General features: G+C 49.4%; 1 protein-coding gene across 9 annotated transcripts in view; it reads right to left on the reverse strand.

The window, feature by feature from the left end:
* CEP164 (centrosomal protein 164) overlaps positions 1-12380 on the reverse strand; it is a 65822-nt gene extending 53442 nt beyond the window's left edge. For 2 of the 9 annotated variants that reach the window (XM_086679024.1, XM_086679025.1), the window contains exons 1-3: positions 10604-12067; positions 6814-6923; positions 2142-2253 (exon numbers count right to left, since the gene is read on the reverse strand). In XM_086679024.1, coding sequence (XP_086535150.1) covers positions 2142-2253; positions 6814-6895 — 194 coding nt within the window. In that variant the 5' untranslated portion in view covers positions 6896-6923; positions 10604-12067. Of the gene's footprint in view, positions 1-2141; positions 2254-6813; positions 6927-8152; positions 8250-10603; positions 12068-12268 lie in introns of those variants that run through there. The other 7 variants (XM_086679026.1, XM_086679027.1, XM_086679022.1 and 4 more) reach the window with 6 other exon arrangements.
* Positions 12381-12725: the final 345 nt, after the last annotated feature.

The following is a 12725-nucleotide window of genomic DNA, read 5'->3' on the forward strand; positions in this document are numbered from 1 at the left end:
AAGACTCCATAAAGTTCTAGAGGTCAATTCTTCCTAAAGTGATTTCTAGATTTGGTGCAATTCCGATCAAAATCTCCACAGGATTTTTTTTTTTTGTAGAAAATGACAAGCTGATTCTAAAATTCATATGGAAGCGCAGAGGACCTACAATACTACTTTGCGAATGGACAACAAAGTGGGAGGATTTACCCTACGTGATTTCAACGTCTATAATAAAGCTACAGTTATCAAGACAATATGTGCAGTATTGGTATTAAGACAGACAAACAGATCAATGGAAGAGAGCAGAGAATCCAGAAATAACCCGTCCATAGACCTAATAGTCAATTTGGAAAAGAAGTGCTGACCACCCCTAGCAGGGACATGAAGGTGGTAGGTGTGACCCTGGCACATGGCTGGCTCAATAACCAATGACAGTTTCCCACCTTCCACTCACCATTTTATTTTTTACAAACACTGAAGCCATTTATTTATTGAGTATGTGTACATTAAGAGGTTACTATACTGATTCTATTTCTCATGTGTTTTTTTTTTTAATAAGAACTTCATTTTTTAATGTTTAATTTTCGAGAGAGAGAGAGAGAGAGAGAGAGAGAGAGAGAGACAGAGCGTGAGTGGGGGAGGGGCAGAGAGGGAAGGAGACACAGAATCTGAAACAGGCTCCAGGCTCTGAGCACAGAGCCCAAGGCGGGGCTTGAACTCATGAACCGTGAGATCATGACCTGAGCCGAAGTCGGACGCTTAACAGACTGGGCCACCCAGGCGCCCCTCTCATGTGGTTTCTAATGAGAAAATGTATCCAAAAGCAAACAGCACACATATATACAAACTTAAAAACGAAGGCAAAGAAGATAGAGATGATTAGATAAGGCAAATGTGGGCATCGGGGTGGACAGGAGAAACAGAACAGAAACCGCTATCCTACAAACTTATCCTACAAACACAACCACGAGTGCTCAGCACCTGGAAGAGTGTAGAGCGCGGACGGATTACAAGAGGTGTCACGAAACTGGAGGAGATCCAAGGAAAACGCTGCTACAGAGATCAGGAGAGCGGGGAGCCCGCCATGTGAGAAGCTGAAAGGATAACTTACGATTCTTCAGCACAGACGAGTGAGGCCACACTTGCGGTCATTTTGAAGCATGGCCAACGCATTAAATGGCGTGGGTAAGAACGGAATATTATACCTTGCGTGCAAAACTGTACAACAGCAGCAAAAGGGAGGACTCTGGAGACCGTGGGGACTAACTGGGGACTTCGCGCCAGAGCGGGAAGTAAACTTCTGGCACTCACTTTAGGGAGCCGAGCTGGAGCCAGCGTGCACAACAGCGAACACGCACCCCCGCCCCCGAGGGTGGGAGAGGATGCCGAGACCCCGTCAGCCTCCTCCCCATCAGCCTCTGTTTCACTGAGACAACCCCAGCCAGTCCGCTCCGTACGTGCAGAGAGCTCAAAGCGACACTGCACAGGTGACCGAATCCACAGACGGGAACCTATTCATGAGCACGGGACTCAAATTCAGGATGGGTTGCCAAGAGGGACGAAACCCTCTGCCAGTCTATGTAGCCTCACCACAAACCTCTTTAGCACCAGCATCCATTTTGGACCCACTGAGGGGTTTCAATATCGTCACTCTCGGTATCAGTCGGCAAAGGGCAACAGTGACACTTCCCCACCAGGCCCAAAGCAGATGCTGGTGCTGCAAGACCTGACACGAGGCAGCAGCTCCCAGGACCCTGGATATTGGTGCTGAACCCCTCACAGGGACCGTCAAGTTGGCCTGGGCTCAGGCCCAAAGAGTCAGGCAGCACAGCAGAGGAATGGCCCATAGCTGTCCCCAACTCTGCGCAGGACAAATCAGGGTGCCTGGGTGGCTCAGTTGGTTAAGGATCCGACTTTGGCTCAGGTCATGATCTCACGGGTCCTGAGTTCGAGCCCCACATCGGGCTCTGTGCTGACAGCTCGGAGCCTGGAGCCTGCTTCGGATTCTGTGTCTCCCTCTCTCTCTGCCCCTCCCCTGCTTGGGCTCTGTATCTCCCTCTCAAAAATAAACATTAAAAAAAATTTTTTTTAAATAACAAAGGTGGCAAATTAAAGCTGACTTCCAGTGCCAGGCGCGGGCTACATCCATGCTGACTTACCAGGGCTTCCACTCCACAGGCAGTGGGGCCACAATGCCCTCCCGGGCCAGCCACATCAGTTCCGGCTCCTTGACGGGATCAATACCAATCTCTCTGGCAAATTCAAGAATTTCTGCAGGAAGAGGCGGGATGATGAGAAAGTAACAAAGTGGGGGATGTGGATGGAAAAGAGAAAAAGAATCACAGTCAACCTTGTGAAATAATAAGAAATACAAGTGTCGGTCTCCGCCCCCAGTTCCTGTTACTATTTGGTCTTTGACCCGAGGTGCTGACACAGAGCTCCTAAAACCCTCGGAATTTCCTGAGTAACAGAAGCCTCTTTTCTTCCAATCAGGTGACTCTGGGTGGGCTCCTGGATGGGGGCTGGTCACCAGAAAACCCGAGCCGTGATTAGAAGCTTGGAACTTGCAGTTTCACCCCGATTCTCTGGAGAGGGGAGAGGGGCTGGAAAAGTGAGTTGACGATCGATCATGACTTGGTGAAAAAGGCTCTATAAAAATCCCTAGACTACAGGGCTCAGAGAGCTTCTGGGATGGTGAATACATCCACGTGACCTCACCCTACGTATGTCTTCATCTGGCTCTTCAGCTCTATCCCTTATCGTATCCTTTACTGTATGATAAACTGCTCAACTTAAGTGTTTCCCTGAGTTCTGGGACCTGTCCTAGCAAATTATCAAACCCAAGGAGGGGGACAGGGACTCTGGTGTATAGATCGTTGGTCAGAAGTACCAGGGACAACCTGGGACTTGCAACTGATGTCTGAAGTTGGGGACAGTCTTCAGACTATGACCAAGCCCCTAACCTGTGGGATCTGATGCTCTGTCCAGGAACTGAAGTGGAATTGTAGGACACACAGCTAGTGTCAGAAACACACACACACACACACACACACACACACACACCTGGTGCCAGCATTTTGAGTGTGAGAATAAAGGAAAAACAGGTTTTTTTCCTAGACAACTTTTTTTCTCCTTCACCTTTACTTTCCAAGTTTCCTTAAGTGAGCAGGTGTTATGTCTCTAAATATAAATAATAAACATAAATAATTCTGTCTTCTTAAATTACAAACGACACACCCGAATCCAGGCATGCTATTGCCGTACTCCAAGAATGTAATGCGAAGTGGAGTATGACAAAGGCAAAACAATAGGACCAAGACGTCCGTGTGGCAGGGGCCTCAGGAAGACCCCCCAAGGCCGCAGCCAGAAGCATCCTGAATGAGGGCAGCCTTACCGGGACACAAGCTCCAAAACCCTGGTGCAAAAGTGCCCGTCACTCAGTCAACAAGCATGGACTGAACAACCAGAGAAGACTAAGCCCCTCGGGGACCTTACCAACACATGAACAGAGTACAAACCGAGGGATATGTGCTTTTAATGGAGATGTGCACTGTGCGCCCCGGGAGCAGAGGGAAAGCGCCCGAGGCGAGGGGAGAGCTGAGCTGAGAAAGTGAGATGATACTCGATCAGCCTTGTTCTCCACTCTCTGAAGACTCTTACTCCATGAAGGGATTTGTTTCTTTTCCACTTCTGTGACATCCTATGGACTCTAATACTCTCTGGGAACCAAGCATAGAAAGCTCTTTCGCCAGAGATCTGGAGGAACAGGGGAGAGATACATACTGAGCTAAGAGCGACCTCCCCTACAGGGGAAAAGGCAGATGAGCTAACTGCTGGAATAGGTCACCAGAGCCACCAGGAATAATGAAATAAATACCCCAGGGACATCAATGCTCCAGCTGATAATACCCCTGGCCAGAAAGGCAAAACCAGTATGGGTTCTCTCAATAGAGAATGTGGAGGCTGGCATACCTGGGGACTAGAAAAGAAAAAGCACTTTTTCAAAGGACCAGCTGAAATTTGGCTAGCCAGAGACTTATTCACTGATTTCACAAATAGTTCTTGAGTGCTTCCTATGTGCCGTGAGTAAGAGAAATGGTCTCTTCTAGTAGAACAACCAGTAAAGAAGTAAACAGGGCACCTGTAAACGGTTAAGCGTCTGACTCTTGATTTTGGCTCAGGTCATGATCTCAAGGTGGTGAGATCAAGCCCTGCATCAGGCTCTGTGCTGGGCATGGAGCCTGCTTGAGATTCCCTCTCTCCCTCTCCCCCATACTCTCTTGCTCGCTCTCTCTCAAAAAAAAAAAAAAAAAAAAAAAAAAAAAAAGAACAGATAAATATACAAAAAATGATAGCTTCTGATAAAGGCAATAAAGGAAGTAAATGACATATGAGAGAGAGAACCTCAAGGTGAAGGGGGCACTCGTTTAGAAAGGGTCAAGGGAAAACTCTCAGAACGGAACACAACTGAAACCTGTAGGAGACAAGGGATCTGGCCATGCAGAGCACTGAGGAAAGAGCACTGAGGCAGAAAAGCAGGTGCAAAGGGCCTGTGGCAAGCAGCAGCTTGGCCCATCTGGGGACTGTCAGAAACGCCATGGGACTGGCAGCGAGGAAGGGAGAGTGGCACCACGTGAACCTGGCCAGGTGACAGGGCAGAGTCACGCAGAGCCCTGCACACCCCATTAAGAGTGTTATGCTGAGTATAACGAATACTACTAAAAGCAGAGTCCTGATGTGATCTGCTTTACGCTGTAAGAACAACACTCCGGTGCGAGATGGAGCACCCCTGCGAAGGGCAAGGGTGTACACAGGGAGGCTAATAGGAAGCTACTGACAGTCTCAGGAGAGAGATGGTGGCTTGAGCTTAGACCGTCTAACCCTGAACTGAGCAGAAGAGAGTTTTTCTAAACATCCTTAGATCATTAGGTCCCCATTCACAAGAGAAAACAAAAAAAAATACTTAAGAAATACACTGAGGAAGAAATGTGTAAAAACCTGCGTGAAGAAAACTTTAAGTCACTCCTGAAAAACACAAACAAAACACAAATGGGAAGGAATACCATGTTCTTGGGCAGGGGGAGACTTCATAAAGATGCCAATCCTCCCTAGGTTCTTTCATAAACTGAACACAATTTTCTCCAAAATGCCAACCGTTCTCCCACACAGAGCCCTCCCCAGAACCAGACAAGGTGATTCGCAAGTTCCCAGGGAGGTAAGACAAGATAAGCACGAAAACTTGGGTAGGAGGTGTGGGGAAAGCCACGAGGGCATATCAGCCCTCCTGAAAAAGAGAATTTATTACCGAGCCTCAGTAATTAAGAGTATGGTGCTGGCGTGTGAACGGACAGTCCTATGGGAGATAAGTAGGCAAAATACACACGCTGGCACCTACTCAGTGGGGGAAAGATGGCCGAACCGTGCATGGTGTGGGGACAAACCCAGAGGAAAACATGAGAGAAGTATTTATCCGTGCAGTAGCGAAGGAAGGCTTTTCTGACTATGATACAACATTCCGAGGTCATGTGAGAATGGACTGATACATTTAATGTAAAAATGTTGAATTTTCATACAGCAAACAAATAAAAATCCTATGCTTTATGCAAAGTGCGGGGGCTCTGGGAGTGCAAGATTCCTTCCCTCTCTCTAACAGGCCTGCAAACCTCCTGAATTATGTGCCCAGGTCCCTGACACATGACAATTTCAGAGGAATCTTCACCCCTCAACACAGCACAGAGCTTCAAAGTGCAGGCCCTTTTGTCAGGATACCTAGGTGTGGGTCCCAGCTGTGCCACTCAGTACACCTGTGACTGGAGGAAAATGATTTAACCTTTCTGTGCCTCAGTTTCCTCATCTGTAGAACGGGAATGATAATAGTACCTAACTCATGGAGTCGCTGTGAGGGTTGAAAAGGAAATACAGGTGAAGTTCTTAGCACAGAGACTGGCACGTAGGAGCACTCAATAAATTCCGTTATTATTGTTAATAAAGTTATTGTTGTTGTTTAAAAAAAACACTGCTTTAGGTATTTTTTCTTAAGAAACTGGGTTACCCCTGGCCTCAGGACACAATGTATTTCATGGTATCTTCTAACATATTTTCGTGTATATTTTTTAAAGACGGACCTTTTTTTAAGATTTTATTTCTGAGTCATCTCTATACCTAACATGGAGCTCGAACTCACAACCCTGAGATCAAGAGTCACACGCTCCACCAACTGAGCCAGCCTGAAGCCGCTATATTTTCATTTAAAGTTAATCATCGGGGTGCCTGGGTGGCTCAGTCAGTTAAGCATCTGTCTCTTGATTTCAGCTCAGGTCACAATCTCACAGTTCGTGGGATTAAGCCCCATGTCCGGCTCTGCACTGACAGTGAGGAGCCTGCTTGGAATTCTCTCTCTCCCTCTCTCTGTCCCTCCCGCATGCACACACACGCGCTCTCTCTTTCTCTCTCTCAACATAGATAAACATTTAAAAATAATCACTGATCTAACCCAAGGCCAGCAAGCTTTCTCCGTAAAGGGCCGGACAGTAAATATTTTAGGCTTTGTGGGTGATACGGTTTCTCTCACAACTACTCAGCACTGCCCTTGTACCACGAAAGCGGCCACAGACAATACATAAGCAAATAAGCATGGCTATTTTCCAATCAAACCTTATTTACAAGAAGGCAACAGGCCAGGGGAGGCCCATGAGTTAGTTTCCCAACCCCTGATCCAACCAAATATACCAAACAGCCCTGTACATGTACCAGATTCGTATCAGAACAAAATTAAATCAGAGACCATTCCTGCCCTCAAAGAACTATTATAGTACACCCCAGGCCTCTTACCTTGCTCACTGGGGATGTAGGTCTCATCATAATCCTCCTCCAGAACCAGCTGGTCTCCTATGCGGATGGGTCTCCCGGCCATGACTGGTATGGGCTCGAACACCTACGTCCTGGAGACCCCCATCCAAAGAGACAATCAATGACCCACCTTAAAAGGAGAAAAACTGGAGCCCGGTCCTGGAGCCCCTGGGTCAGACCAGACCCTGCAAGCCAACTTAGCAAATCTTCCAGACTCCAGGGACAGCGCAGGGTGGAACAATGGCTCAGAACTCAGGCCTCACAGACTCTGCGCCTCGTAAAGTTCCCTGAGACGCATCTCCCAAACGCTTGCTGAGTACTCAGCGTGTCACAAAAGAGCTGGAAACCCAGGTCTCTCTCTCAAGAGTGTGACCTCATATCCCGCCCCCCACCCCCTAACTCACAGTATAGGACCCCCAGCAAGAAAACCCTAGGGACACCAAAAGGGCGGCACACCCTCATCCCCCCTGATGGCAACGTATCCCAGTGCAGCCACACTACCTTCAACACACATCCCTATTTACACCCAATGATGCCCTCAAGGAGCTTACAGTCTAGGGGAAGTAGCACACACAACTTCAACAGCAGAAGGCAGAAGGGGAAAAATAACCATCCTGCTCCAGAAGTACTAAGAGAGAAGGAATATATTCCCGCTGAAGGGGGAAGGAAGGCTTTGTACGGAGCTGGGTACCAAAGGCAGACAAGAGTCACGTTGGTGGAGAGAGCGAAGCTGGCAGAGGGGATGTCGGGTGCAGACAAGGTGCTCTGGAGTACGGGATACAGAACGCGGGGCAGGGGCTGGCGTGGAAAGCTAGGTCACGGAGAGCCTTGTAGACCGTGTGAAAGAGTCTCCACTCTCCCCTGCGGCAAAGGGGAGCCACTGAGGGCTTTGGTGAGAGAAAGTGGCACACGGCGGCCTTTTTTCAGGATGTGAACTCTGGCAGGGACGGATGTCAGGACTGGAGAAGTAAGACTGGTGTCACGAAAACCACGGAGGCAGCTGCCATCCAGGTGAAAGACGATGAGGGCTTAAACTAGGGCAGAAGCAGAGAGAATGGAGAAGGGGCAGATGCTGTGATGGCAGGGTTAATAGGAGCGGGATGGGATGCAGGGTGGAAAAGAGTCCAACTTGAGTCCAAGGTTTCTAGCTCCGGGGATGGGACAGCGTCGAATTCAAATTCTTCAACTGACAAGCTCATGCCGTTCCCTGCTCCTCCCTCCCAGGTCACAACTCTCCCGTTCTGGCACCTCCCACACTGAGGCTCCCAGTGACGCAGAGGCAGGTCCCCCTGTAAAGTGGCTGCTGGAGTGCGTCCCCCACCTGAGAAGGCATCACCTCGCTGGTATGACTGACGGGAGTCTAGAGAAACAAGCCTGACCTCTTCAGAAGCTGTCACTGTTCCACCTGGAACAGCAAGCGAAATACAGCCCTCTTACAGCAGGGGAAGTGAACAGAAAGACCCTGTCATCAAAAAAGGAGGTTGGGGGGGGAGGGTGCCTGGGTGGCTCAGTTGGGTTGGCGGCCGACTTCCACTCAGGTCATGATCTCGCGGTCCCTGAGTTCGAGCTCCGTGTTGGGCTCTGTGCTGACAGCTCAGAGCCTGGAGCCTGCTTCGGATTCTGTCTCCCTCTCTCTCTGCCCCTCCCCTGCTCAGGCTCTGTCTATCTCTCAAAAAAATAAATAAACGTTGAAAAAAAAATTTTGTTAAAGGAAGTTGGGATGTGTCCTGTAATGAGTGCTCAGGAAATGGCCAGGTCTGGTGGCTCTGAATCTGTTCCAAGATTGCTGTTTCCTGATAAACAGCAAAGGATATATGAGGGATCGTTCCTGGGGCCCTCTCTGTACCCTGAGAGTTGACAGATGGGCCAGGAAGGTATCTTGCCTTACGACTCACAAGGAACGGCTCCCTCTGTCAGTCCAACGGAGCCAAGGGAGTGAGGCTATGCCCCCTCTCATTCCCACCATGACACCTCCAAGCAGCAACTTCATGCCTTAAGAAGAAAGGCTAATGGAAGAAGCATTCTCCTCTACGGTGCGTAAACCCAAGTGGGGATCTGTGCCCTACCCTAAAAACCCCTAACACCCTAGGAGCCCATAATGTTTCCTCCACACACACAGAGATAAGCAGGGCCACAGACTCTTAAAAAGCAGAGCAGAGAAGCACCAGGAACCAGGGCAGCTGATGTGGCTTAATGAGCCACAGGAATCTTGAATTCTCTAAGTTAGGGAGGAGAGGGAAGGAGAAAGGGAAAGAATCCCTGGGGAAGGAGGAATCCCTAGCGGCCTGAACACCGGGGCTAGCCGATGTTCAGTCCAACAGGCTGCGACCTGTCACAAGGCACTGTAGCAACCATCTCGGAGCATTCGTGAAATGTTTCACATCCCTAGATACACCCCATCTCCGGAAAGCATCGGGCAGGTGAAATCTCTCTGTGGCAGGATGCCCACTTAGCTATATCGAAATGTCAGGAAGAATCTGGAAAACCCAGAATCATGGGTCACTCGAATTTCACACAAATCTTCCACCGAAAAAGATCTTCTGTGGGTAAGGACAGGACCAAAAGGGCAGGAACCACAGGAAGGAGGAGGTGGTGGGAAGAGAAATCATTTGCATTTAGTGGCTACTAGAGATCATTTATTCATTCGAGAAATGTTTATTGAGCACCTAAGTTTACCTTTTTTCAAATGTTCATTTATTTTGAGAGAGGCTCGTGCTGACAGCAGCGAGCCTGATGTTGGGCTTGAACTCACGAACCACAAGATCACGACCTGAGCCGAAGTCTGACACTCAACCAACTGAGCCACCCAGATGCCTCTAAGTGTACCTTTGGCTGGGCACTAGGGATGCAATGAAGAGTAAAAACACCTGCACACTAGCAGAGCACACATACATGCACATTTGCACAATTAGGGTTCCCTGTATAATTACTGCTTCCAGTCTGCCTCAACAGTTATAAAGAAAGTATAAAGGAAAGAAAAGATTTCCTGGAGATGGCACTGGGGAGAAGGTGGAAGACACTGTAAGTGATTAGGTAGTGGGAACTGAGCATAGGTTTGGGAACATTACTGGCTTTGAATCCCAGCTCTGCCACTTACCGGCTGGGCAAGGCACCTCAGTTTTCTCACCTGTAAAACGGAGAGAATGATGTCTACCGCCATTGACAGGAGAATTAAATTATCCAGTATATGTAAAATACTTAAAACACAGTATAATCTCAATAAATGTGAGTTGCTGTTGTTATTACTATTTACATACATGAAAGGCTTATTCTACATTGTTCCAGAGGACAGATCTAATACCAGGGAACATAAATGAAAGCCATTCGGACATTCAATGACCACTTACTGAACACCTACCATGGGCTGGCACTGTGCTATTAGGGGCTACAGACGTGATTACACAAGGTCCTGAACTCCAGCTGACCCTAGCTGAGAAGCCGAACATGATTATATAATGTGTTAAGCACATTAAGGGAAGTAACAGGGAATACAACGGGAAACTAAGGTAAGGATTGCAAATGTTACTTTGGAAGATCAGGGAAAGCATCACAGAGTCCAGGACCAACGAGATGGCTCTTAAAGAATAAGCAGGAGCTCACCAAGACGAGGGAATAAGGGAATATAAGGCAGAAGAAACAGCCTGGACAAAGGCAAAGAGGCAGGAAAGAATATGGTGGGTGCAGAGAATTCATTTTGCAACAAAAGCTTAGATTCACTGAACACTTCCTACGTTCCAAGAACTGTACTAATACACCACATACATCATCTCACCTCCTCCTCTCAAATAGGTAGAAATTGTTTTCCCAGGGGCGCCTCGGTGGCTCAGTCAGTTAAGCGTCCGACTCGTTTCGGCTCAGGTCGTGATCCGCGGTGTCTGAGTTCAAGCCCCTCATCGGGCTCCGTGCTGGCAGGTCAGAGCCTGCTTGAGATTCTCTCCCTCTCTCAAAATGAACTTTTTTTAAAAAAAAGTTTAAAAATAAAAAAAGGAAATTATTTTCCCCATTTTCAAATAAGGAAAGTGAAGCTCTGCAAGGTTAAATAAAAAAGAACTTGGCAAGTTTCCAAAGGTTAAAGGCACAGCAGAACATGCATGCGCCCGCGTCTGTGGGACCCCAAAGCGTGAGCTCTTAACCACTCGGACGTGACCAGAACACAAGGGGCAAAGGGAGGAGCGGCAGGAGAGAGATCTACAGTGGAAGGCAAGCAGCACAGTCTAAAGGGCTGGGAAGGACTGAGGTTGTATCCTGCACATGGTGAGAAGCCATCACAGGACTTCACAAAGGAGACTGGCATGGTCAGATCTGCAGTTTAGAAAGATACTCTGACCGCTGCATAGGAACTACTTTGAGGAGGGCAAGAATAGAAGCGGAGGGAACAGTTAGGGAGCTTTCCTGAAAGCACAGGCAAGAAATTATGAACGAAGCCAGCGGCTGTGAGAATGGAAAGGAAGGACCAGACGCTCAGGGTATTAGGAGGCGGAATTAGAGGACCTGAAGTCTGCAGCAAGTGAAGGGCAGGGAGGAGGGAAATCAGGGCACTTCCGCCGGTCTGATTATCTGCACTCTTCCATGCCTTGCCCAACAGCCCCACCTAGCATGCTCCCTAGAATATAGGAAATGCCCATCAAATGTCTGCTGCCTATAGCAGCTGAATGAATTCCAGGTGCAGACCTGGCTGAGTGAACAGGGGAGTCCTTCACTGACACAGGAATACAAGGAGGAGGCACAGATCAGGGGCGCCAGGACGGTGGGGGAGGCATGTAGGTGGAGATGGTCAGTAGGCAGGCCTGAGCTCAGGAAAGAGATCTGGACTTGAGCCCACTCTAGTTAAATGAACGTCTGGGCGAAATCACCCAGAGATGGGCTACGGTGAGTAGAAAGGGGAGAGGCCTGCACAGACAGCTCAGTTAGGAGACCCAGGAGCGAGGAGTCGTGGAAGCCAAGTGAGGGCTGCGGTTCCAAGTGGAGGAGGTAGATTTTTCAATCAATGCAAGGAAAGGAAAAAACAAAACCCCAAAACTTCCTGACTTCCCCAGCTGACCCAAAGACGTCAGAAGGTCGGGCTAGCCCTGGATTCGGACACCGGGGAAGCCTCCCCAGAAGAGAGATATCCGAGCGGGCTTCGGAGGCCGGGCCTCACACTCCAACCACAGACAGGACAAGTAAAGGGGCGCCCCGGCCAGCTGACAGGCGTAGCCCGGCGCCCGCTGTCACTTGCGCTCGCCCCTCGCCCGCACCCCAGCCCAGCCCGGCGTCCCCTCCGCCACTCGGGGAGATTCTGGATGGATGCACTCTAGTCCGGCCGCTCCTTCTTCACTTCTCCCTCCAGTTCCCGCCCACACTCGTGCTCATCCCGCTCGCGGGCACACGAGTGTGCCCCAACTCTCCGGCTTCCCTCTTTCCCCTGCCCCCTCCCTCGAGGAGGTCCTCACCTGCCCCCCCCCGCCCCGGGAGGCACTGGACGACCGCTCCCGGGTCCGCGCAGCTTCCGCAGTACCACCCCGGCTCCCCGCTTCCAGGGACGCCGGGGTGTTGCTCTGCAGCAGCCAACAACCACTTCCGGAAAGAGTACCAACCTAGCAACTAAGAGTCCCGCCTCTACACAGAGCCAATAGGTCGCTGAACAAGGGCTGTGACACTGGATTGGTTAGAGTTCCCGTTGGGTAACGGAGGAGTGCAGCACGTTTCCCGTTGCACGATGGGAGATGTAGTCCAAGATAGTTGATAGAGGGGCCACAAGGGGTCATAAGAGAGCTCTGAATTTGGTTATGAGGGGAATTTCTTCCTGGGCAGGAAAGGGGCATTCACAGTATTAATAGTAAGGTGAATTAACTAAGGCAATCTATCCCTCATCATTTTTTAACATAGGCTCCACGCCCACGTGGGGCTTGAAC

The sequence above is a fragment of the Puma concolor genome, chromosome D1 (assembly GCF_028749965.1).
Source record: "Puma concolor isolate L17-30 chromosome D1, mPumCon1.1.hap2, whole genome shotgun sequence".
In the NCBI taxonomy this organism is placed as follows: domain Eukaryota; kingdom Metazoa; phylum Chordata; class Mammalia; order Carnivora; family Felidae; genus Puma; species Puma concolor.